The sequence below is a fragment of the Gnatocerus cornutus genome, chromosome 9, assembly GCF_029298725.1.
Source record: "Gnatocerus cornutus isolate USDA-ARS CGAHR chromosome 9, icGnaCorn1.1, whole genome shotgun sequence".
Classification (NCBI taxonomy): domain Eukaryota; kingdom Metazoa; phylum Arthropoda; class Insecta; order Coleoptera; family Tenebrionidae; genus Gnatocerus; species Gnatocerus cornutus.
Genome location: NC_142241.1, coordinates 12545332 through 12569064, shown reverse-complemented (window position 1 = coordinate 12569064; position 23733 = coordinate 12545332). Strand labels below are relative to the sequence as shown.

At 46.5% G+C, this 23733-nt stretch overlaps 1 protein-coding gene across 1 annotated transcript in view; it reads right to left on the bottom strand.

Moving 5' to 3' along the window:
* dpy (fibrillin-like protein dumpy) overlaps positions 1-23733 on the bottom strand; it is a 125357-nt gene that overhangs the window by 30693 nt on the left and 70931 nt on the right. The window contains exons 27-68 of the mRNA XM_088046342.1: positions 23493-23708; positions 23151-23333; positions 22608-23099; positions 21077-22555; positions 19742-21025; positions 19398-19694; positions 19024-19347; positions 18642-18959; positions 18271-18588; positions 17530-18222; positions 17166-17477; positions 16469-17110; positions 16104-16418; positions 15734-16054; positions 15351-15677; positions 14610-15296; positions 14222-14548; positions 13847-14170; positions 13473-13796; positions 12763-13407; positions 11120-12709; positions 10105-11064; positions 9427-10047; positions 7915-8232; positions 7550-7867; positions 6852-7496; positions 6497-6802; positions 5807-6451; positions 5439-5759; positions 4753-5388; positions 4397-4702; positions 3705-4349; positions 3339-3656; positions 2958-3287; positions 2603-2908; positions 2247-2552; positions 1874-2197; positions 1494-1820; positions 1130-1444; positions 748-1080; positions 393-698; positions 38-343 (exon numbers count right to left, since the gene is read on the bottom strand). Of these exons, the coding sequence (XP_087902468.1) occupies positions 38-343; positions 393-698; positions 748-1080; positions 1130-1444; positions 1494-1820; positions 1874-2197; positions 2247-2552; positions 2603-2908; positions 2958-3287; positions 3339-3656; positions 3705-4349; positions 4397-4702; positions 4753-5388; positions 5439-5759; positions 5807-6451; positions 6497-6802; positions 6852-7496; positions 7550-7867; positions 7915-8232; positions 9427-10047; positions 10105-11064; positions 11120-12709; positions 12763-13407; positions 13473-13796; positions 13847-14170; positions 14222-14548; positions 14610-15296; positions 15351-15677; positions 15734-16054; positions 16104-16418; positions 16469-17110; positions 17166-17477; positions 17530-18222; positions 18271-18588; positions 18642-18959; positions 19024-19347; positions 19398-19694; positions 19742-21025; positions 21077-22555; positions 22608-23099; positions 23151-23333; positions 23493-23708 (20310 nt within the window). The remainder of the gene's footprint in view (positions 1-37; positions 344-392; positions 699-747; positions 1081-1129; positions 1445-1493; positions 1821-1873; positions 2198-2246; positions 2553-2602; positions 2909-2957; positions 3288-3338; positions 3657-3704; positions 4350-4396; positions 4703-4752; positions 5389-5438; positions 5760-5806; positions 6452-6496; positions 6803-6851; positions 7497-7549; positions 7868-7914; positions 8233-9426; positions 10048-10104; positions 11065-11119; positions 12710-12762; positions 13408-13472; positions 13797-13846; positions 14171-14221; positions 14549-14609; positions 15297-15350; positions 15678-15733; positions 16055-16103; positions 16419-16468; positions 17111-17165; positions 17478-17529; positions 18223-18270; positions 18589-18641; positions 18960-19023; positions 19348-19397; positions 19695-19741; positions 21026-21076; positions 22556-22607; positions 23100-23150; positions 23334-23492; positions 23709-23733) is intronic.

Here is a 23733-nt window from a genome sequence, read left to right as displayed (position 1 = left end):
TTTATTTTCGTACTACGAAAAAACCTCAATAACTTACGAAGAGGAATACATCTCAAGAATGGATCGCCGGTGAATTGTGTCGGACAAGTACAAATAGGATTATGATTGACGACTTGACATCGAGCTGAAACTCCACATGTTCCAGGACATGGGTCTATACACTTTTGGTTGACACAAGCTTGATTCAGAGAACACTCAGCGCTTGTTACACATTCAGGTCTACAAGTTGGGGGGCTACCAATGTAGCCAGGAACACACGAGCAAACAGCTTGTTGGTTTATTTCTCTGCATTGACTGTTAGGGCCACAAGGCGAAGGGCTACACGGGTTTCGAATCGGTGGTCCTAAAATAAACAGTTTCACGAGGAACCAACAAAACGGGACTATGCTTACTTTCAATTTGTCGACATATAACAAATGCGCTTCCGGTGAATCCAGGCAAACACGTGCAGATGGGAATATGATTGATAACAGAACATTCGGCGTTTTGACCGCACGTTCCAGGACAAGGATCTGTACATTTATTTCTAATACACGCTTGGTGTCTTGGGCAATCGGAACTTAGCACACATTCGGGTCTACAACCTCTGTAAGGATCTCCTTGGTACTCAGCCAAGCATGTACAAACGCCGTTGTTGCACTGAGCGTTACCACCACAAGGCGATGGGTTGCACGGATCGTCTTCGACAGGTTTAGGTTCTGGAAGATCGACATAAGCACGTTTTTAAGGGCAAAAAATGAGTCATACGTGGTGGTTTCGGTTGGCAGAAAGTAAACGGATCTCCAGTGTACCCTTCCGGGCAAGTACAAGTCGGTGTGTGATTAATAACTTTGCAATTAGCTCCAGATCCACAAGAACCCGGGCATGGATCTCTACATTTCTCGCGAATACAAGCCAAGTTACTGGGACACTCCGAATTAATACTACACTCAGGTCTACAATTTGGTGGTGTTCCGATGTAATTAGCAAGACAAGAACACGATGGATTTCCGTTAATGTTTCTGCATTGACTGTTGGGGCCACAAGGTGAGGGCTCACAAGGGTTTGCGATAACAGGCGGAATTGGCGTCGGTGGAGGTGCTAAAATTGATTGTAAAACTAACGAACTAATATGATTGTAGTGACTTACGAGGAATCGGGTAACAACGACTGAATGGATCGCCAGTGTACGAAGACTGACAACTACAAATAGGGCTGTGGTTTATAACTTGACAATTCGCGTTCAAACCACACGTTCCGGGACACGGATCAACACATTTTTGGTTGGAACAAGCTCGAGTTAGCGGACATTCTGAGCTAACTACACACTCTGGTCTACAACCTGGAGGACTACCGACGTAATTTGGTAAACAAGAACACACAGCTTGTTGATTAACTTCACGGCATTGACTGTTAGGACCACAAGGGCTGGGTTGACATGGGTTTTTCGGTTCTTCCAAAACAGCTGTATAAATTACTGTTAGTTCTATGAATGTTAAGAATCTCGATCTTACGTTGCGGTGGTGGTAAGTTGCAAAATCTGAAAGGATCTCCGGTGTAACCTGGATTGCACGTGCAAGAGGGTAAGTGATTCACGACTTGGCAAACGGCGTTCTGTCCGCACGTTCCTGGGCAAGGATCTTGGCATTTGTTGCGGATACAAGCTTTGTTGTAAGGACAATCGGAATTGAGGACACATTCTGGTCTACATCCTTCGTACGGATTTCCAATGTAGTCTTGAAGACAGATGCAGGCACCCGCACCGTTTTGCTCTCTACATTGAGCGTTAGCACCACATGGAGATGGTGAGCACGGTGATAAATAATCCGAAGCGACAACCTCTGTGTTGGAAAATTATGAAAGAAATGTTAACACGATCAGATAAAAATCTTACGTGGCTTAGGGTTGCAGAAAGAGAAAGGATCGCCTGTGTAATCCGTCGGACAAACACAGTTCGGAGTGTGACTGATAACGCGACATTCGGCATTAGCTCCACATGTTCCAGGGCATGGATCTTTACACTTCTGGTTTATACACGCCAAGTGGTCTCCACATTCGCTGTTACTGACACATTCCGGGCGACAATTAGGTGGCGAACCTTTGAATTCCGGAAGACAAGAACAAGAGGGACTCTCTCCTGAGACTTTACATTGAGAGTTAGGACCGCACGGAGACGGCTGACATGGATTTAATGGTACCGGAGGTGGTACATCTTCAGCTGTAATAAAATAGTACTAAAACACGAAATACAAGAAGCGAGGTCTTACGTATTGGGAGACATCTAACGAAGGGATCGCCTGAGTACCTCGGGGGACAACTACAAATGGGGTTGTGATTAACAACCTGACATTTCGCGTTAACACCACACGTTCCAGGACAAGGATCGATGCATTTCTGATTAACACAGGCTTGGTTTAGGAGACATTCTGCGCTTGTAACACATTCAGGTCTACACGTTGGAGGACTACCTTGGTAGCCAGGGACGCAAGAACACACTGCTTGTCCATTAATTTCTCTACATTGGCTGTTAGGGCCACACGGCGAAGGGTTACAAGGGTTCTTCTTAACTTCCACTAAAACGTGATCATCAGAGAAGTTCTTTTGGTTCTGTGCGAATATTTACCAGGAATTGGAGAGCAGAGAATGAACGCGTTTCCTACATAGCCCTGTATACAAGTACACGTTGGAATGTGATTCAAAACACTGCACTCAGCGTTCTGGCCACAGGTTCCAGGACATGGATCCACACATTTATTTCTAACACACGCTTTATCTCTTGGACAGTCAGAACTGAGCACGCATTCAGGTCTACATCCTCGGTAAGGATCGCCTTGATACTCCGGTAAACAAGTACAGACGCCGTTGTTGCATTGGGCGTTAGAACCACAAGGTGATGGGTTGCAAGGGTCATCCCGAACAGGTTCTTGTACTAAAATTCCAAATTTAGATTGTGTTTTAATGATTAGTTTGGATCATACAAATTGGTGGTTTCGGTTGACAATAACTAAACGGATCTCCAGTAAAACCTTCAGGACATGTACAAATCGGAGTGTGGTTGATAACACTACATTGGGCTCCTGCTCCACAAGAGCCAGGACACGGATCTCGACACTTTTCTCTTATACAAGCAAAGTTACTGGCACACTCTGAGTTGATTGTACATTCAGGTCTGCAATTTGGAGGACTTCCTACAAAATTAGCGAGGCAAGAACAAGAAGGAGAGCCTCCATTGTCGCGGCATTGACTGTTAGGACCACATGGAGATGGTACACATGGGTTTATTACAACTGGGGGCTCTGGAGGTGGTGCTAAAATTACCAAATTCTCAAAAAAATCGTTTAAAAATATAAGAATCTTACGTGGAATTGGGTAACATCTAGTTAAAGGATCTCCAGTGTTACCAGGTTGGCAAGTACAGATAGGACTGTGATTAATAACTTGGCAGTTCGCGTTCAGACCACACGTTCCAGGACAGGGATCAGAACATTTCTGATTAATACAAGCTTTGTTGAGAGGGCATTCCGAGCTTACGACACATTCAGGTCTACAACCTGGAGGACTACCGGTGTAGTTCGGTAAACACGAACAGACAGCCTGACCGTTTACTTCGCGGCATTGACTATTGGGGCCACAAGGAGATGGTTGGCACGGATTTGTAGGAACTTCGTCTCTGACGGCTGGAAAATCGTCGTTATTTTTCGAAACAAAAACTGGAAATTTCTTACGTTCAGGTGTTAGATTACAGTATCTGAAAGGATCACCGGTGTATCCCGGAATGCATGTACACGATGGTAAATGATTGATAACTTGACACTGTGCGTTTTGCCCACATGTTCCCGGGCATGGATCTTGGCATTTATTTCTAATGCAGGCTTTGTTTGATGGACAATCGGAGTTTATTGAGCATTCAGGTCGACAGCCTTCATAAGGGTTTCCGATGTATTCAGGGAGACAAACACAAGAACCAGCACCATTGCGTTCTTTACACTCAGCGTTGACTCCACACGGGGATGGATTACACGGTCTTAGATTGTCTTGTACCGGTGTTGGCGGAGTGGTGCATTGAGTGAAAGGATCTCCGATGTAACCACCCAAACAGACACAATTGGGGGTGTGACTCACAACGCGACATTCAGCGTTCAAACCGCAGATACCAGGACATGGGTCTTTGCACTTTCGATTCATACAAGCTAACTGACTAGGACATTCACTATTACTAACACATTCTGGTCTGCAGTTTGGAGCCGTGCCGATAAAGTCAGGGAGACAAGTACACGTGGGAGAACCATTTCCTAGATCTTTACATTGAGAATTGGGGCCACAGGGAGATGGTTGACATGGGTTTGTTGGTACCGGTGGTGGTTCATCACCTAAAAGTACCATTGAGTACTGATACCTTACAATGAGTTTTTCTTACGTATTGGCAAGCATCGCACGAAAGGGTCTCCGGTAAATCGTGCCTGGCAACTACAAATAGGGTTGTGGTTGACGACTTGGCAATTAGCATTGAGGCCACAAGTTCCAGGACATGGATTTATACACTTTTGGTTGATACAAGCTTCACTGAGCGAGCACTCCGCGCTTGTTACGCATTCAGGTCTACACGTTGGAGGACTTCCAATATAGCCAGGGACACAAGAGCAAACAGCTTGTCCATTAATCTCCCGACATTGACTGTTAGGTCCACATGGAGATGGACGACACGGATTTTTCGGGACGTCGGCTACAAGAAATTATTTGAAATCTTTCAAGAGTTTGGTACCAATGAAATACCTGGGATTTTTGAACAAGTGATGAAGGCGTTACCTACATATCCTTGTAAGCACGTGCATACCGGAATATGGTTCATAATAGAGCACTCAGCATTTTGCCCGCAAGTTCCAGGGCACGGATCTTTACATTTGTAACGAATACAAGCCCGATCTCTGGGACAGTCACTGTTAAGAACACATTCAGGGCGACAACCTATATATGGATCTCCTTGGTACTCTGGCAAACAATTACAAACACCGTTAGCACAACGAGTGTTTGGACCGCACGGTGAAGGATTGCAAGGATCTGTTTTAACAGGTTTGACTTCTTGGGGTTTAGGTTGACAAAAACGGAAAGGATCTCCGGTGTAACCGGCTATGCACGCACAAATTGGTGTGTGGTTGATGACGCTACATTCTGCACTCGTTCCACAAGAACCCGGACAAGGATCTCGACATTTTTCACGGATGCAAGCAAGATTACTTGGACATTCTGAATTTATCGTGCATTCAGGTCTGCAGTTGGGTGGTGAACCTGTAAATTGTGGTAAACAAGAGCAAGAGGGAGAGCCACCGACATCGCGACATTGCGAATTGGGACCACAAGGGCTTGGGACGCAAGGATCCGTTACTACAGGTCTTGGAGGTTCAACAGGTGCTGAAATTTTCAAATTAGACAACATTGTTGAGGGGCGAAGATCATCTTACGTGGTGGTATTGGTACGCATCTCGTGAAAGGATCTCCAGTGTAACTAGGTCTACAACTACAAATGGGACTGTGGTTGATTACTTGACAATTAGCATTGAGCCCACACGTTCCAGGGCACGGATCAACACATTTCTGATTGACACAAGCTTGGTTTTGTGGGCATTCTGAACTGACCACACATTCGGGTCTGCAGCCTGGAGGACTGCCTGTGTAGTTTGGTAGACAAGAACACACAGCTTGTCCGTTAACTTCGCGGCATTGGCTATTAGGCCCACACGGACTGGGTCGACACGGATGTTGAGGAGTTTCGTCTTTCACAGCTAAAGAACATGCATAAGTATCTTCACGGACCGCCAAAGAGACTTACGTGGTGGGATTGCATGACAATGTCTGAACGGATCTCCGGTATATCCAGGGAAACAACTACAAGAAGGAGAGTGGTTGATGACTTGACATACAGCATTTTGCCCACACGTTCCAGGGCATGGATCCACACATTTATTACTGACGCAAGCTTTGTTGGAAGGACAATCCGAGCTAAGAACACATTCTGGTCGACAACCTTCGTACGGATTTCCCTGGTATTCAGGGAGACAAACACAAGATCCAGCACCATTTCGTTCTTTGCAAACAGCATTGGAACCACACGGAGATGGAACACAAGGGTTTACAGGTTCCGGTGGTGGTGGTGCTCTCTGTACGCATTGCACGAAAGGATCGCCTTCAAAACCAGGAATGCACGCGCAATTGGGAGCGTGGTTGACAACCCGACATTCTGCATTCGCGCCGCAGATGTTGCGACAAGGATCTGAACATTTACGGTTGATACAAGCAAGATTGAAAGCACATTCGCTGTTGCTGATGCATTCCGGTCTGCAATTTGGAGGAGATCCTTTGAATTCAGGCAAACAAGAACACGAAGGGGAGTCTCCGACAGCTTTACATTGAGAGTTAGGCCCGCAAGGTGATGGTTGGCATGGGTTTGTTGGTACAACCACTGGATCTTCTTGAGCTAAAAGAATAGTGAAGAAACTGGGGGAAATCTGGAGGTTCTTACGTTTCGGGAAACATCTTGTGAAGGGGTCTCCTGAGTAATCAGGAGGGCAACTGCAAATGGGGTTGTGATTGATAACTTGACATTTCGCGTTCAAGCCACACGTTCCAGGGCAGGGGTCTACACACTTTTGATTGATACAAGCTTGAGTAAGAGGACACTCAGAACTGGTTACACATTCTGGACGACACGTTGGGGGGCTACCAATGTATCCAGGGACACAAGAGCAAACCGCTTGGGTGTTAATTTCGCGACATTGGCTGTTGGGGCCACAAGGTGAAGGGCTGCAAGGGTTTCTTACCGGAGGTGCTGAAATTAAGGTGATAATCGAATGAAGGAAAATCATGGGGTGACGTACTTGGGAGAACATTACAACTGACGAACGCATTTCCTGTATATCCTGGAGGACAACTACACATTGCTATATGATTGGCTACAGTGCATAAAGCGCCTTGTCCGCATGTTCCTGGGCAAGGATCAACGCATTTATTTCTCCGACAAGCTTTGTCTCGGGAACAGTCATCACTGATTACACATTCAGGTCTACATCCTCTATAAGGATCGCCTTGGTATTCTGGTAGACACGAACACACCCCATTGTCACATCTCGCGTTTGAACCACAGGGAGAGGGGTTGCAAGGGTCTTTCTGAACCACAGGCTCAGCCTCCTGGGGTTTCGGGTAACAGTTGTTGAAGGGATCACCCGTGAATCCTTCAGGGCACACACAACTAGCCAAGTGGTTGTTTACAAGACAGTTAGCTCCAATTCCGCAAGTTCCTGGACACGGATCTTTACACTTGTTTCGTATACAAGCTAAATTGCTTGGACATTCGTAATTCTGGGAGCATTCAGGTCTACAATTTGGGGGGGTTCCAACGAATTCGGCTAAACATGAACAAGATGGGGTGCCTCCAACGTCACGACATTGTGAGTTGGGACCACACGGTGATGGTAGACATGGGTTTGTTGGTGTGGGTAGTGGTACTGGTTCTAAAGGTGGAGCTAAAATTACAAACTGTAGTGGAGTTTTTGGGGGGGTAACAACGCGGACTTACGTGGAATGGGGTAGCATCTAGAGAAGGGGTCACCGGTGTATGCCGGTCGACAAGTACAAATCGGACTGTGGTTAATTACTTGACAATTGGTCATTTGACCGCACGTTCCAGGACAGGGATCAGCACATTTTTTATTAATGCACGCTCGGTTTTGTGGGCATTCGGAACTAACGACACATTCCGGTCTACATCCTGGAGGACTTCCTACATAATTAGGTAAACAAGAGCAAACCGCTTGAGTGTTTACTTCGCGGCATTGACTGTTAGGTCCACATGGAGAGGGTTGACATGGGTTTACCGGAATTACATCTCTTGGTGCTAAGACAAAAACATGAATATTGAGGGGTTAAAATACACTTTCTTACGTTCTGGGGGCAAATTACAGAATCTGAAGGGGTCACCGGTGTATCCAGGTTGGCAAGTACACGAAGGAGCGTGATTTATGACTTGGCAATTGGCGTTTTGACCACATGTACCAGGACATGGATCAATACACTTATTTCTGGTGCACGCTTTATTGGAGGGGCAATCAGAATTGTGGATACATTCAGGTCTGCAACCTTCGTAAGGATTGCCGATGTATTCCGCCAAACAGGTACATGCACCTGCTCCGTTTCTTTCCTTACAAACCGCATTTGCACCACAAGGAGATGGTGAACAAGGAGTTAGAACTTCTGCCTTAACTGAAAATATTCAGTGCTTATAAAACCGACCATTGTGCCTGTGAGTTTTGAGTGCGAAAGCCGTGGGATTAAATTTCGTTATTTACGTAAACCAGTATAGTACGCTTTATCATTAGCTGCTTTTGCGCAAAAGGGCTTGGTGAGGGACATAAGCGTTCATTAGGGGGGTATATTATCCTTAAGCGCCAGGGGGTTGGGGGTTGCGAGTGTATATGTACCTTTATACCGCAGTATACCGTATTTCCGCATGTTTTAAAGCTTTGTTATCATTATGGGACTTTTTTTCGCATGGGGTGTGGGGGTGAGGGCTTTTATAGCGCATTCGTTGATTGGGGCGTTAGGGCTTGCGTTGAAAAAGCTCGTTGTTATCGTTGGGGGATACTTTTCCTTACCTTGCTTATCCCCAGAAGCAAAAGCATTTAGTATTTACAGCAGAACATGCAACAGACATGAGCTCCACTGCTGCGGTCTTGTTGAAATTGAAGAGAAAATGCCATCAGCAATGGAGTTCGAAAGAAGAAAAATATTTCAATGAAATACAACACCACGAGAATTTTATATCGAATTGAAATCGTTTCGTCTCAGATGTTGTTTAATTTATACAGTAGAACCTCGATTATCCGGACTAATTGTTGCAGAGGTGATCCGGATAATAGAATATACAAAAAAACACAAAAAATAATGCAAAACTCGGATTATTATAAAAGTTAAACATATAAGTGGGGTATTCCAAATCGACCACTTTTGTCCCCGACGCTTTTCGATTTGGCTAAAAGTTTTTCATCGTTTTTTATTCCATGAAAAACGGTTCTCGAAATTTTTTCAAATTTTTGTTCTTCTCACTTTTTCTCAAAAATGGCAAAAATTTATTATTTATTATTTTAATTTTTTTTTGGATTTTTTTCTGAAAAGTACATTTCAAAACATAAATTTTGAAAAAAAAAAACGTATTAATAAGTTATTTTTTGAAAAAGTTCTAGTTACTTGAAAATAAAAATGGCATTTTTTTTTAAATCGGTGATCAGGATAATAGAGGTTCTATTGTATTCTCGTTTTACGCGATATGAAATTTGTAGATGAAAAATATTTAACTCTTCACAGCCCTTTACCAATTTTAGGAAGAATCTTGAATCTTTGGTGTTTTCTAAGCTCGTTTGGCATTGCATTTCACCTCATAAATAAAAAAATTCCTACCTGGAACAGTAACAGGAACGCATCTAACGAACGGATCTCCTTCGAATCCCGGATTGCACTTGCACACCGGATTATGATTAACCACGTTACAAACAGCGTTTTGTCCACAACTTCCCGGACACGGATCGCGACACCTTTGATTAATACACGCCATAGCACTGGAACACTCCGGATTGATGGTACATTCCGGTCGACAATTCGGCGGAACTCCGATATAATTTTCGAGACACGAACACGCCGGACTTTCGCCACGAACTTGGCAGATCGAGTTGGGTCCACACGGGCTCGGTTCGCACGGTCTTTCCGGTTCGCGTAAAACGATGATTGTGCATCTGGTGAAAGGATCACCGGTCATTCCTTCAGTGCAGCTGCAGATGGGGTTGTGGTTGACCACTTGGCATCTTGCGTTGATTCCGCAGGTTCCTGGGCATGGGTCCACGCATTTGTTGTTTAGGCAGGCTTTGGTGAGAGGACACTCAGCGCTGACGATGCATTCAGGGCGGCAGCTTGGAGGACTTCCTATTAAGCCGGGTTGGCAGGAGCAGACGGCGACGCCGTTGTTGACTCTGCAGAGACTGTTGGGGCCGCATGGTGATGGGTTGCACGGGTCTCGCGGTGGTTCTGAAAAATTCTAATAATAAGAGAAGAGCGAAACTAAAGGTGGTGCGAGTTTCGTACCGATTCTCTTCAGCCTGCAACTGGTGAAAGGATCGCCTTCGTATCCTGGTGGACAACTGCAGGTCGGGATGTGGTTGACGACATCGCAAACAGCGTCTTGTCCACACGTTCCAGGACACGGATCGATGCATTTCAGGTTGCTGCAAGCTCTGTTGGGCGAGCAATCAGTGTTCATGGTACATTCCGGTCTGCAACCTCTGTATGGATCGCCATTGTACTGTGGTAAACACGTGCAAACTCCATTATCGCATCGAGTGTTGGCTCCACAAGGCGATGGATTACATGGATCAGTCGGTACTTTCGGTTCTTCCTGCTTGAACGGCGTACACTGAGTGAACGGATCTCCCATAAATCCAGAAACACACGTACAAATCGGGATGTGATTCTGGACTCTACATTCAGCGTTAAATCCACAGGATCCAGGACAAGGATCTCTACATTTCTCAGTAATACACGCCGCATTCGAAGGACAGTCTGTATTCACAGCACACTCAGGCCTGCAGTTCGGTGGCGCTCCCATGTAATTCTCCAAGCAAGAACAAGAAGGTTGATCGCCAACAGGTCTACAGACGGAATTGGGGCCACACGGTGATGGTTGACACGGGTTTACAGGTCTGGGAGCTGGTAGTGGTGGTGGTGGAGGTAATTCGTAACATCTGGAGAACGGATCTCCTGTTAAACCAGAAGGACAGCTACAAATCGGATTGTGGTTTATAACTTCGCATCTGGCCCCTACACCGCACGTTCCGGTGCAAGGATTGGCACATTTGAATTTATGGCACGCACGATTTTGAGGACATTCTGAACTGACTACGCATTCGGGTCTGCAATTTGGTGGAGAGCCTGTGTATTCTGGAAGACAAGAACAAACGCCTTGTTCGTTCACGTTTCTGCATTGAGAGTTAGGACCGCAAGGGCTAGGGTCGCATGGGTTCACGTAAACTGTTGGTTCCGTCACCGCTGGAAGTAAAAAACAGTCAATTATTAACATTTTTACAAGACTTAAGTGACTTACGTGGTGGAGGTAAGCATCTAGTGAAAGGATCTCCAGTGAAATCTCTCACGCAAGTGCAAGTCGGTACATGATTGATGACAGAACATTCCGCATTTTCTCCACAAATTCCAGGACAAGGATCTCCACACTTGTTACGTATACAGGCTCTATTCGTTGGACAATCGGAGCTTAAGACACATTCAGGTCTGCACCCTTCGTAGGGGTTTCCTTGGTAGTCATCAATACAAGTACAAGCACCGGCGCCGTTGCGCTCTTTACAAATAGCATTAGATCCACAAGGCGAAGGTTCGCATGGATTCACCGGCTCATTCTGTTGCGGCGTGCATTGAACGAACGGATTTCCAACAAATCGCGCCGGACAAACGCACACTACAGTGTGACTGACGACTCTACACTCTGCACTAACTCCACAGCTGCCAGGGCATGGATCTCTGCATTTATTGTTGATGCACGCCATGTTGCTGGGACAATCCGGATTGATAACGCACTCTGGGCGACAATTTGGTGGACTTCCTGTGTAATCCTGAGCGCAGCTACAAGATGGCGAATCGCCTACGCTTCGACAGATTGAGTTTGGTCCGCAAGGGTTTGGCACGCATGGATCGGTTCTTGGTGGCGGCGGAGTTGGCGGAGGAGGTGGAATCGATCGGCAACTTTGGAAAGGATCTCCGGTTTGTCCTTCAGGGCAGCTACAAATGGGGCTGTGGTTTATGACTTCGCATCTGGCACTCAAGCCGCACGAGCCAGGACATGGGTCGACACATTTCTGGTTCACGCAGGCTTTACTTGAGGCGCATTCTGCACTGACAACGCATTCAGGTCTGCAGGATGGTGGAGAGCCCACGTATCCTTGGATGCAAGAGCACACTGCATGGTCGTTTATATTTTTACACTGGCTGTTGGGGCCGCAAGGTGATGGACTGCATGGGTTTTCCGGGACAGGAGGAGTTGGTTCATACACGCGACAATTGGTAAATGGGTCTCCAGTGTACCCATCGGGACAAGAACACGTTGGAATGTGGTTGATAACATCACAGCGAGCGTTAGAGCCGCAGGTTCCAGGACAAGGATCCAAACATTTGTTTCTAATGCAGGCTTTATCTCTATTGCATTCAGTGCTGAGAACACATTCAGGTCTGCAGGATTCGTACGGATTTCCGATGAATTCCGGCAAACAAGTGCAGACTCCGTTGTTGCATTGCGCGTTCGGTCCGCAAGGTGATGGATTGCATGGGTCTCGAGGCACTGGTGGTTCGGAAACGGGTGGAATCAAAGTACACTGAGTGAACGGATTTCCGGTGTAACCGTCTTCACACGTGCAGACAGGGATGTGATTTAGAACGTGACATCTAGCGCTGGAGCCGCAGGATCCAGGACATGGATCGCGACACTTTAAGTTGATGCAAGCCAAGGGACTGCCGCATTCAGAGCTGATGGTACACTCAGGCCGGCAGTTTGGAGGAGCCCCGATGTAATTAGGAAGACAAGAACAAGACGGTATGCCATTCCTGATCTCGCATTGCGAGTTTGGTCCGCATGGAGTTGGGAAACAAGACGGTGGGCGCTCAGTGGTTGGTTCCGGAGCAACAACTGTAAAAAAATCAACGAATTCCTTTGATTCCTAGTGATAACAAAATAGTTACTTTGTGGTGAACATCTGGTGAACGGATCTCCAGTGAATCCCGGCGGACAAGCACAAATCGGACTATGATTTCTCGTACTACACTGCGCCCCCAGGCCACAAGTGTTCGGACAAGGATCTCCACACTTCTGATTGATGCAAGCCTTATCAGCTGGACATTCCGAGCTAACAACACACTCAGGTCGGCAACTAGGAGGCGATCCGCTGAAGTTGGGCAAACACGAACAAACCGCTTGATCGTTAACATTTCTGCACTGACTGTTGGGTCCACAAGGCGATGGAATGCATGGATTCTCCGGTTTTCGTGGCGGTGGTGGTTGTACCTCTCTACATTGGAAGAACGGATCTCCTGTGAAACCCGCACGGCACGTACACGTCGGTACGTGGTTGTTAACACGACATTCTGCAAAGGTTCCGCAGGTTCCAATGCATGGATCCACGCATTTATACGCGACGCAAGCAAGTGCAGTGTTGCAGTCGGTGTTGGTTTCACATTCTCTATGGCATCCCCGTTGGCTGTCATAAGGATCGCCGAAGAATCCAGGTGGACATAAGCAAGCACCTGCGCCGTTCTTCTCGCGACATTCTGCGTTAGGGCCGCAGGGAGATGGGAAGCATGGCGTGGCTGGTGGAGATCTCTCAGTAGCTGAAATTACATTTCGTTTAATATGTGAAGTGCGTGATGGTTGGATATAACGGAAAGTTTCTTACATGGTGGAAGTGGTAGTGTACAAGAAGAGAAAGGATCGCCAGTATAGCCTGGGAAACAAGAACAAACTGGGCTATGATTGACAACGGTGCACTGTGCATTAGAGCCACAGTTACCGGGACATGGATCTACACATCTTTCGTTTTTACAAGACTTATAGTTTGGACATTCAGAGTCATTAATACATTCAGGTCTACAGTTTGGAGGGCGGCCGACATAGTTTTGTAAACAAGAGCATGCAGGTTGAGTACCAACAACTCTACATTGTGAGTTTGGTCCACACGGTGAAGGTACACAAGGATTTGTATCGCTCTGCGGTGGAGGTACTGAAATGAAAAGAGTATAGAACAGAACAGTAAAGAGAGTGGAAACGTACATTCGATTTTAGAGCAGCGAGTGAAAGGATCTCCAGTAAACCCAACTACACAACTGCAAATAGGATTGTGATTTACTACTCTACATTCTGCGTTAAGTCCGCAAGGTGTGGCTCCGTCTCGGCAAGGATTCACACATCTCTGTTCAGAACAAGCTTTGTCTTGTGGGCATTCTGAACTAACAATACATTCCGGTCTACACATAGGAGGAGTTCCAACGTAATTCGCTTGGCAAGAACAAACTGCGTGGTTATTTATCTCGCGACATTGACTGTAAGGACCACAAGGTGACGGTTGGCACGGATTTTTCGGAGGTTCTTCTTCGACTAACAAAGACGTGTTAATTTAAACAAATAGAGTTAGTAGAAATATCTTACTAGGTTGTACAAGTCTGCAGTTTGAGAGAGGCTCCCCGGTGTAACCGGGGATACAAGAACAAGAAGGAGCATGATTGATCACTCTACATTCCGCGTTTATTCCACAGGTTCCAGGACAAGGATCTATGCACCTATTATTGACACAAGCTCGGCTGCGATCGCAGTCTGAGTTTGTGACACATTCAGGTCTACAGCCACTGTAAGGATCTCCAAAGTATTCAGGGATGCAAGCACAAGAACCTGCTCCGTTTCGTTCTTTGCAGACAGCGTTAGCGCCACATGGCGATGGGTTACACGGGTTCGCTGGCGCTTCAGTGACGGGAGCAGCTAAAAGAGTGGAAGAGTTAGGTCGACTTTCGGTGTTTCCTTAAGAAAAAAAGAATCTTACGAGGTGGAGTGGGTGAGCATCCAGTGAAGGGATCACCGGTATAACCAGCAATGCATACGCAAACGGGAGAGTGTTTAACAACAGTACAAGTAGTGCTAGAGCCGCATGATCCAGGACATGGATCTTTACACTTTTCGTTTTGACAAGCGAGGTTTCCAGGACATTCCGCGTTTATTGTACATTCCGGTCTACAGTTAGGCGAGCGCCCTATGTAATTCGGTAAACAAGAGCACGCGGCTTGGGTTCCTATAACTCTGCATTGAGAGTTCAATCCACAAGGTGATGGCACGCAAGGATTGCCAGTAGGTGCAGGAGGTTCAGGTTCTAAAAAGAGTATAATTGAAGAAAAGTACAAAGAAGTGATAGTCTTACTCGGTTGCAAAATACAGCGGACGAAAGGATCGCCAATGTAATTAGTTGGGCAACTACAGATAGGATTGTGGTTGACTATTTGACAACGTGCATTTATACCGCAAGTTCCAGGACAAGGATCCTGGCACTTACTGTTGATACAAGCACGGTTTTGAGGGCAATCTGCACTGACCATACACTCAGGTTTGCAAGAAGGTGGAGTTCCTATATAATTCGTTTGACAAGAGCACACCGCGTGGTCGTTTACAACTCTGCAGTTACTATAAGGTCCACACGGTGAAGGGACACAAGGGTTACCTTTAGGTTCATCACGTTCTTAAAGAAAGAAAAAATAAGTATCTTATATAAGAAGTGTTAGTAAGATCTTACTGGGAGGAGGTGGGTGACAAGAAACTTGAGGATTTCCTGTGTATCCAGTTATACAATTACACGAAGGTGCGTGGTTACTAACTCTGCACTCTGCATTAAGCCCGCAGATTCCAGGACAAGGATCTATACACTTATTGTTAGCGCAGGACTTATCTCTCGGACAGTCAGAGTTGGTAACACATTCAGGCCTACAACCGGTGTAGGGGTCTCCAAAGTACTCCGGCAAACAAGTGCAAGCTCCAACATAATTCCGTTCTTTACACTGAGCGTTGGCTCCACACGGCGATGGGTTACAAGGATTGCGAGGTTCTTCAACCGGTTGAGTGACTGAAAGATCGTTCTTAGTGGTAACAAAACTTTAAAATCAAACACCATCGTCTTACTAGGTATGAGGTTACAACCAGCGAAAGGATCGCCGGTGTACCCAACTTGACACGAACAAACAGATCTGTGACTAATAACAACGCAATCTGCAAAGGCTCCACAGGAACCAGGACAGGGATCAACGCATCTTTCGTTTTGGCAAGCGCGGTTGCTTGGACATTCAGAGTTAATGGTACATTCAGGGCGACAGTTCGGAGGTCGTCCGATATAGTTTTGCAAACAAGAACACGCTGGAGTGTTACCAAGAACTCTGCAGTGAGAGTTGGGGCCGCAAGGTGAAGGAATGCAAGGGTTTCCTGCAGGTTTCGGTTGTTCTACAGCTACAGAAAAGAAAATAAGTTAAGAGTGGAGATAAAGTAGGCAGCTTACGTCGTTGCACGCATTGTACGAACGGGTCTCCTGAAAAACCAGCAGGACAACTACAGATAGGGTTGTGATTGACAACTTGACATCTCGCGTTAAGGCCACAAGTGCCAGGACAAGGATCCTGGCACTTTGTGTTTATGCAGGCTTTGTCTAAAGGACAGTCAGCGGAAATCATGCATTCTGGTTTGCACATCGGTGGAGTTCCTATGTAATTCGCTTGACAAGAACACACTGCGTGGTTGTTCACCACTCTACATTGACTGTAAGGGCCACAAGGCGACGGCTGGCAAGGTTGAGTTTTAGGTTCTTCATGCACAACTAAATGAAAAGAAAATAGTTAAGAGCAAAAGACAGACAGAGATACGTACTAGGTTGTGGTAGATGGCATGCAACACTTGGATTTCCAGTGTATCCTACTAAACAAGAGCAAGATGGAGCGTGGTTCGCAACCCTGCATTCGGCGTTAAGACCGCATGTTCCTGGACAAGGATTTCTACACTTATTGTTGATACACGCTTTATCGCGAGGACAATCCGTGTTGATGACACATTCCGGGCGACACCCGGAGTACGGATCCCCGAAATACTCCGGCAAGCAAGTACACGATCCCGCATTATTTCGTTCTTTGCAAATGGAATTAGCACCACAAGGAGATGGGTTACACGGATCTATAATCTCCGGTTTTCTTGGAGGTTCCGGGACAGGCGAGCACCCGGCGAATGGGTCCCCGGTAAAACCAACTTGACACTGACAAACCGGCGCGTGTTTAACGACCACACAAGTGGTTTGAATTCCGCAAGAACCTGGGCAAGGATCGCGACATTTTTCGTTCATGCAAGCTAAATTACTGGGACATTCCGCGTTTATCGTACATTCCGGTCGACAATTAGGAGAGCGCCCGATATAATCCGGCAAACAGGAACATGCGGCTTGTGAGCCCACAACTCTGCATTGAGAATTGGGTCCGCAAGGGGACGGAACGCAAGGATTTCCGCTCGGTTCAGGTGGTGCTAAAATGAAGAAAATAGTAAGACAAAGTAAAGATTGATGGAGTCGCAGCCTTACGTTCAAACGGCTGGCATTTCACGAAAGGATCGCCTTGATATCCAGGTAAACAGCTACAAATGGGGTTGTGATTTATAACGTTACATCTCGCGTTTAATCCGCAAGTGCCCGGACATGGGTCACGACACTTCTGATTAATACAAGCTCGATCCTGCATGCAATCAGTGCTAACTGTACATTCGGGTCTACAAGAAGGAGGTGTTCCTATGTAATTAGATTGGCAAGAACAGACTGCGTGACCGTTTGAAACTCGGCACACACTATAAGGTCCACAAGGTGATGGTTGACATGGGTTGCGTTCTGGTTCGGGTTCTGTTAAGACAAAAGTACAGTAGAAAAGAAAAAGTAAGAAAAAGAATCTTACGCCGAGGAGGTGGAGGAGGTAGATGGCAAGATGTTAAAGCATTTCCTGTGTATCCAGGCAAACAGTTACAATTTGGTGCGTGGTTATAAACTCTGCACTCTGCGTTCAATCCACAGGTTCCAGGACACGGGTCTTTACATTTGTTATTAACACACGATTTATCTCTTGGGCAGTCTGAATTTGTCACGCATTCAGGTCTGCATCCTGCGTATGGATCACCGAAGTAATCTAATATGCAAGTACAAGAGCCTGCACCATTAAGCTCGCGACAAACTGCATTGGTTCCACAAGGTGACGGGTTACATGGGTGTCTAGGTTCATCGACAACCACAACTAGAATTTTTAATTTAGATTGAACGAGTATTCCAACTGAAATCTTACTTTGTTGGCACCCGGAGAAGGGATCGCCACTAAATCCTTGCAAACAATAACAAACCGGCTGATGGTTTATGGTTTTACATTCTGCGTTCGAACCGCATGAACCCGGGCAAGGGTCGCGGCATCTTTCATTCTGGCACGCTTTAGTTGAAGCACAGTCAGAGTTAATAACACATTCGGGTCTACAGTTTGGTGGTTGGCCGAAATAATTAGGTAAACAAGAACAAACAGGGCGTTTATCTCTGACTTGGCATTCAGAGAAGTAGCCACAAGGTGATGGCTGGCAAGGATTTGTCTCTTCTATTACTGGTGGTTCTGGAAAAGGTACATGCCGAAAAAGAAGAGAGTTATTTACAAGCATACTTATTTCCAAGATGCATCTGCTGAAAGGATCTCCAACGTAACCTGAAGGACAACTACAGATCGGGTTGTGGTTTACTACTTTACATCTAGCGTTAAAACCACAAGTTCCAGGGCAAGGATCTACACATTGTTGTTTAAAGCACGCTTGGTCTAGAGGACACTCTGAATTAACAAGACACTCAGGTCTGCAATTCGGAGGTGCGCCTAAGTATCCAGCGGAACATGAACATACAGGTCTGTCATTTTGTACTCTGCAAGTACTATAAGGACCGCAAGGTGATGGTATGCAAGGGTTTCTTCTAGGTTCTTCGTAGGTGACTAAAGAAAAGAAGGGTTTATACAGGTGGTGAGAGCGAGGTTTAATATCTTACTGGCTGGAACTTCCCGACATAAATTTAAAGCGTTTCCGGTGTATCCAGGGAGACAATAACATTGAGGGTTGTGATTAATGACTCTACATTCGGCGTTCAAGCCGCAGCTACCTGGGCAAGGATCTCGACATTTCATAGCCAAACAGGCTTTATCATGAGGACAGTCATTGTTCATTACACATTCGGGTCTGCATCCGGCGTACGGATCCCCGAAATAATTCTGTACGCAAGTACAAGAACCCGCACCGTTACGTTCTTTACAAACTGCATTAGCCCCACATGGTGAGGGGTTGCAAGGATTTCTAGGTTCATCAATTACTACAAAGATAAAGAAAAGAAGTGAAGAAACTGAAAGAGAAACCAAGAGAACGTGAACACTTACCTTGAACAGGTGTGCAACCAGAGAAGGGATCTCCTTCAAAACCAGAGAAGCAGTTACAGGTCGGCTGATGGTTGAACACGGTACATTGAGCATTGTTACCGCACGAACCCACGCATGGATCTTTACACTTGTTGTTAACACACGCGAGATTTGACGGACAATCTTGATTGATCACACACTCGGGGCGACAATTTGGAGGAGATCCTAACATTCCGGGCACACAAGAACAAACCGCGCGATCACCAACGGAACGACATTCGGCGTTGGCACCACAAGGCGATGGGAAACAAGGTAATGGTAGCAAATTTGGTGGTTCCTTCGGTTCTACACAAAGACATTGGAATCATAATGGTAACAAAAATTAACGTTTTTACCTTCATTGCATTGTGAAAACGGGTCTCCTTTGAAGTTAGGCGGACAACTACAAATCGGGTTGTGGTTCACAACTTGGCACCTAGCGTTAAACCCGCACGCTCCTGGGCATGGATCTTGGCACTTCTGGTTGATACAAGCAGTGTGTTGACTACATTCTGAACTGACTAGACATTCGGGTCTACACATCGGAGGGGCTCCGAAATAGCCCACTTGGCACGAGCAGACGGCTTGGTTGCCTTTCACGCGGCAGATACTATTAGGGCCACAGGGCGATGGCTCGCACGGGTTTTTAGGCGCTGGATTCACCAATCTCAGTTAAAATATTACGAAGAAAAATACTTACGTTCTGGTGGTGCTTCGCGACAAGAAGTAAATGGGTCACCGATGAGTCCTCGGGCACACGTGCAGACCGGGACGTGGTTCAAAACGTTGCATTCGGCTCTCGCTCCGCATAAACCTTGACATGGGTTTCTGCAGTGCTGGCTTAAACAGGCTAAATTACTGGGGCAGTCGGCGTTAATGGTACATTCTGGTCTGCAGCCTCCAGCGTACGGGTTGCCCATGTACGGTGGAATACAACTACATCTTGCAGCTCCGTTTTGGACGGAACATTGGGCGTTAACTCCACAAGGCGAAGGATTGCAAGGGTCTTTAGGCACGACGATGATTTTCGAGCAGCCGATGAAGGCATCTCCTTCGTAACCTTGCAAGCAGCTACAAAGAGGTGTGTGGTTGACAACGTCGCATTTAGCGTTTTGCCCGCATGTGTCAATGCACGGATCGACACACTTTTCGCGAATGCAAGCTCGGTTTTTCGGACATTCTTGACTAATAACACACTCCGGGCGACAATATGGAGGAGTGCCGATGTAGTTCGGACTACAAGAACAAACAGGTCTATTCTTTTTGACTTGACAAATGGAATTTGGTCCACATGGAGACGGACTGCAAGGATTTGTCGGTATTCTCGGTTCTTCAATTATTGACGGTTCGTAACAGTTAACGAAAGGATCTCCTTGTTGTCCTGGAGGACAACTACAAATCGGATTGTGGTTGATGACCGTGCAAATCGCGTTATTCCCGCAGGTACCAGGACAAGGATCTGAACACTTCTGATTGATACAAGCTCTGGTTTGCGGACACTCCGAACTGATGATACATTCCGGTTTACAAGCTGGAGGCGCTCCGTGATAATTTGGTAGACAAGAACAAGTCGCGAAACCTTGAGAAGACACAAGACATCTACTGAAGGGACCACAGGGTGAAGGATCGCACGGATTTCCAGGGACGACAATAAGTGGAGGCGATGGCGGTGTGAAGGGGTAGCAGTTAACGAACGGATCGCCGGTGTAATGCGGAGGACACAAACAAACTGGGATGTGGTTTATGGCTTCGCATTGGGCACCGACACCACAAACGCCAGCGCAGGGATCCACGCATTTGCTGTTAACACAAGCTTTGTCTAACGGGCAGTCGGGATTGATCACGCATTCAGGTCGACAGGCGATCCAGGGGTTGCCGAAGAAGCCTTTCTTACAAACACAGGCCAGGGCGCGGTTTTGTTGCTTGCATTCAGCGTTAGCGCCGCATCGGACGTTTTCACAGGTGTCGGTTCTGTCTTGCGGTTCTGCAACGTACTCATTTTACCACTGGTACTAATATAAGAAACGGTACTTACTTGTGGGGACTGAGCAGTGTTCAAACGGATTTCCTACAAGTCCCTGTGGACAACTGCAAACAGGTGTATGACTAACAACGGTACATAAAGCGTTGACTCCGCAAGAACCAGGGCAAGGATCAGCGCAAACAAATCCAAGACACGCTCTATTGAAAGGACAATCAGCGTTGGTTAAACATTCCGGTCTACACTGTGGGTTGTATGCAGCACCAGGTCCCAAGCATGGGTCGCAAATAGCCACTTGGCCTCCGTAGTTGTTACATTCCATGGGTCCGCAAGGTGATGGTAAACAAGGTTTAGACACGTTAGCTACTGGAGGAATAGGTGGTGTGGGCAAACATTGATACAGAGCGTCTCCCATGTAACCTTCAGGACAAAGACAAGTCGCTGTGTGATCGCGTACTTCACAAATCGCGTTAATTCCGCACAAGTTGCTAATGGTGCATGGGTCAACACAGTGTCGCTCAAGACACGCCTTGTTGATGGGACAATCAGAGTTAAGAACACACTCAGGTCGGCAACCAATCTGAGGATCTCCTTGGAAGTCTGGTAAGCACGAGCAGACAGCGCGGCTTCCAACGACTTGGCAAACAGTGTTGAGACCACAAGGACTAGGTAAACACGGATTCTTCTTCGGTGGTTTTGGAGGAATCGGGAAACATCTGATGACTGGGTTTCCGGTGTAATTAGGTACGCATGTGCAGACAGGATGATGCTTTTCAACTCGACAATCAGCGTTAACTCCGCATGAACCTGGACAAGGATCGCGGCACCTGTAGCCTATACAAGCTTCGTGGTCTCCACAATTATCATCAACAACGCATTCATAGCCGTGGCAACCAGCTGGTCCGGTTGGATCACCACCCATACCATCAGGACATCTACACATTGGTTTTCCGTCTGGAGAAACGAAACACTGCGCGCCGGGACCGCAAGGATTAGGTTCGCAAGGACTTGGAGGTTGTACTCTGCAGCCAGAATAAGGATCTCCGATGAAACCAGCTCTGCAGTAGCACTGCTCTTGGTTGTTGGAGACGTAGCAATCAGCGTTTAATCCACAAGGTCCGGGACTGCATAACATGGGGGCTACAGTGGGCTCCGCACACAATCTGTAAGGGTTCCCAGCGGTTCCGTAAGGACAATAACACACAGGTTCACGAAGAGGATCGCAAAGGGCACCTTGCCCACAGATGTTGGGTTCGCAAGGGTTTTTAGGTTCCACGCAGCCTCTGATGGTGTTGGGACTCTCCAAGTAGCCCGGGAGACAAGTACATTTGGCAAAACCGTTGCTCAAGAGACTACATTGAGTGTTAGGACCGCACGGTGATGGGTTACACGGGTTCGCTGGTAAAGCGCAAGGAGTCTGAGGTGGAGTTCCTTCGAATTCTGGTAGGCAGAAACAAACGGCTTTACCCCCAACTACCCGACAACCTGAGTTGGGTCCGCAAGGGTTCGGAGAACAGTCATCTCCTTCAGGAACTATAAAGAAAATTGTTGATTTCCGGTCAGTTCAACCTAATAAAATACTTACTGCAACTAACAAACGGATTTCCGGTCAGACCTTTGGGACAGAAGCACACAGCGCTTCCTTTATCAATTTCGCAAAGAGCGTGCAAACCGCACGGGTTGGGATCGCATGGATTTGAAGGCGGTAGACATCCTGATGCGGGATTTCCTTGATAACCTGGAGGACATTTACAAGTGGGTTGATGATTCAAAACTTCGCAAATTGCGTATTGACCACAGCGGCAAGGAGAACCACATTGTCCGTTCAAACAAGCTTCATTCGAGGAACATTCGCTGTCAGATCGGCATCCAAGAACTTGGTCGCAGAAAGTGTAAGCATTTCCTTGGTATCCAGGAAGACATCTACATTCAATTCCGTGGTCTTTAGGCAAGCATTCTGCGTTTTCGCCGCAGGAATCCTCGAAGCACGGATTGATGCAAATTCTGTTTAATCTATCACAAAGTTTGTTTGGAGGGCAGTCTTCGTTGTATTGGCAGATGGGTTTGTAGTCTTGAACTGAAGAGTTTTGGTTATAAAAAATGCGAAATTGCGACTGGTTGTTGTTACCTGGTACACAACCGACGTAACCGTTTCCTTGGAATCCTTCGGCGCAGCTACAATCCGAGCCATGGTTGGTGTTGACGCAAACGGCGTTATGGGCACAAGGATTGTGTACATCACAGGGTCTTTGACAAGCATGCCCGATGCACGCTTCAGTCAGTGGGCAATCGTTGTTGTTGGTGCAACTTACTAATAAAAGAGTGCAAAGAACAAAGTAAGAAGAGGAAAACTATTCTAGAATATTTACACGTATTGACAAATTTACATTCAACTGGTTGATTAGTTATGTTGATTATCTTGTTGATTTAATTGACAATTAATTATTTACAATGTTAAATGTTATCTTACTTGTTGGGGACTTGAAGCATTTAACCGCAGGATTTCCTTCGTATCCCATCGGACATGTACAAATGGGCCTGTGCATTTTCACTTGACACTTTGCGGATTTAGCACAGGCGTTAGTAAATGCACAGGGGTCTTCACACAACGACATGTAACAAGCCTCGCTTTCGAGACAGTCCATATCTGATTCGCATGGTTTAGGTGCTTTTGAGTGGGGTGGTTCTATTAGAGAGTTAGAATATTAATA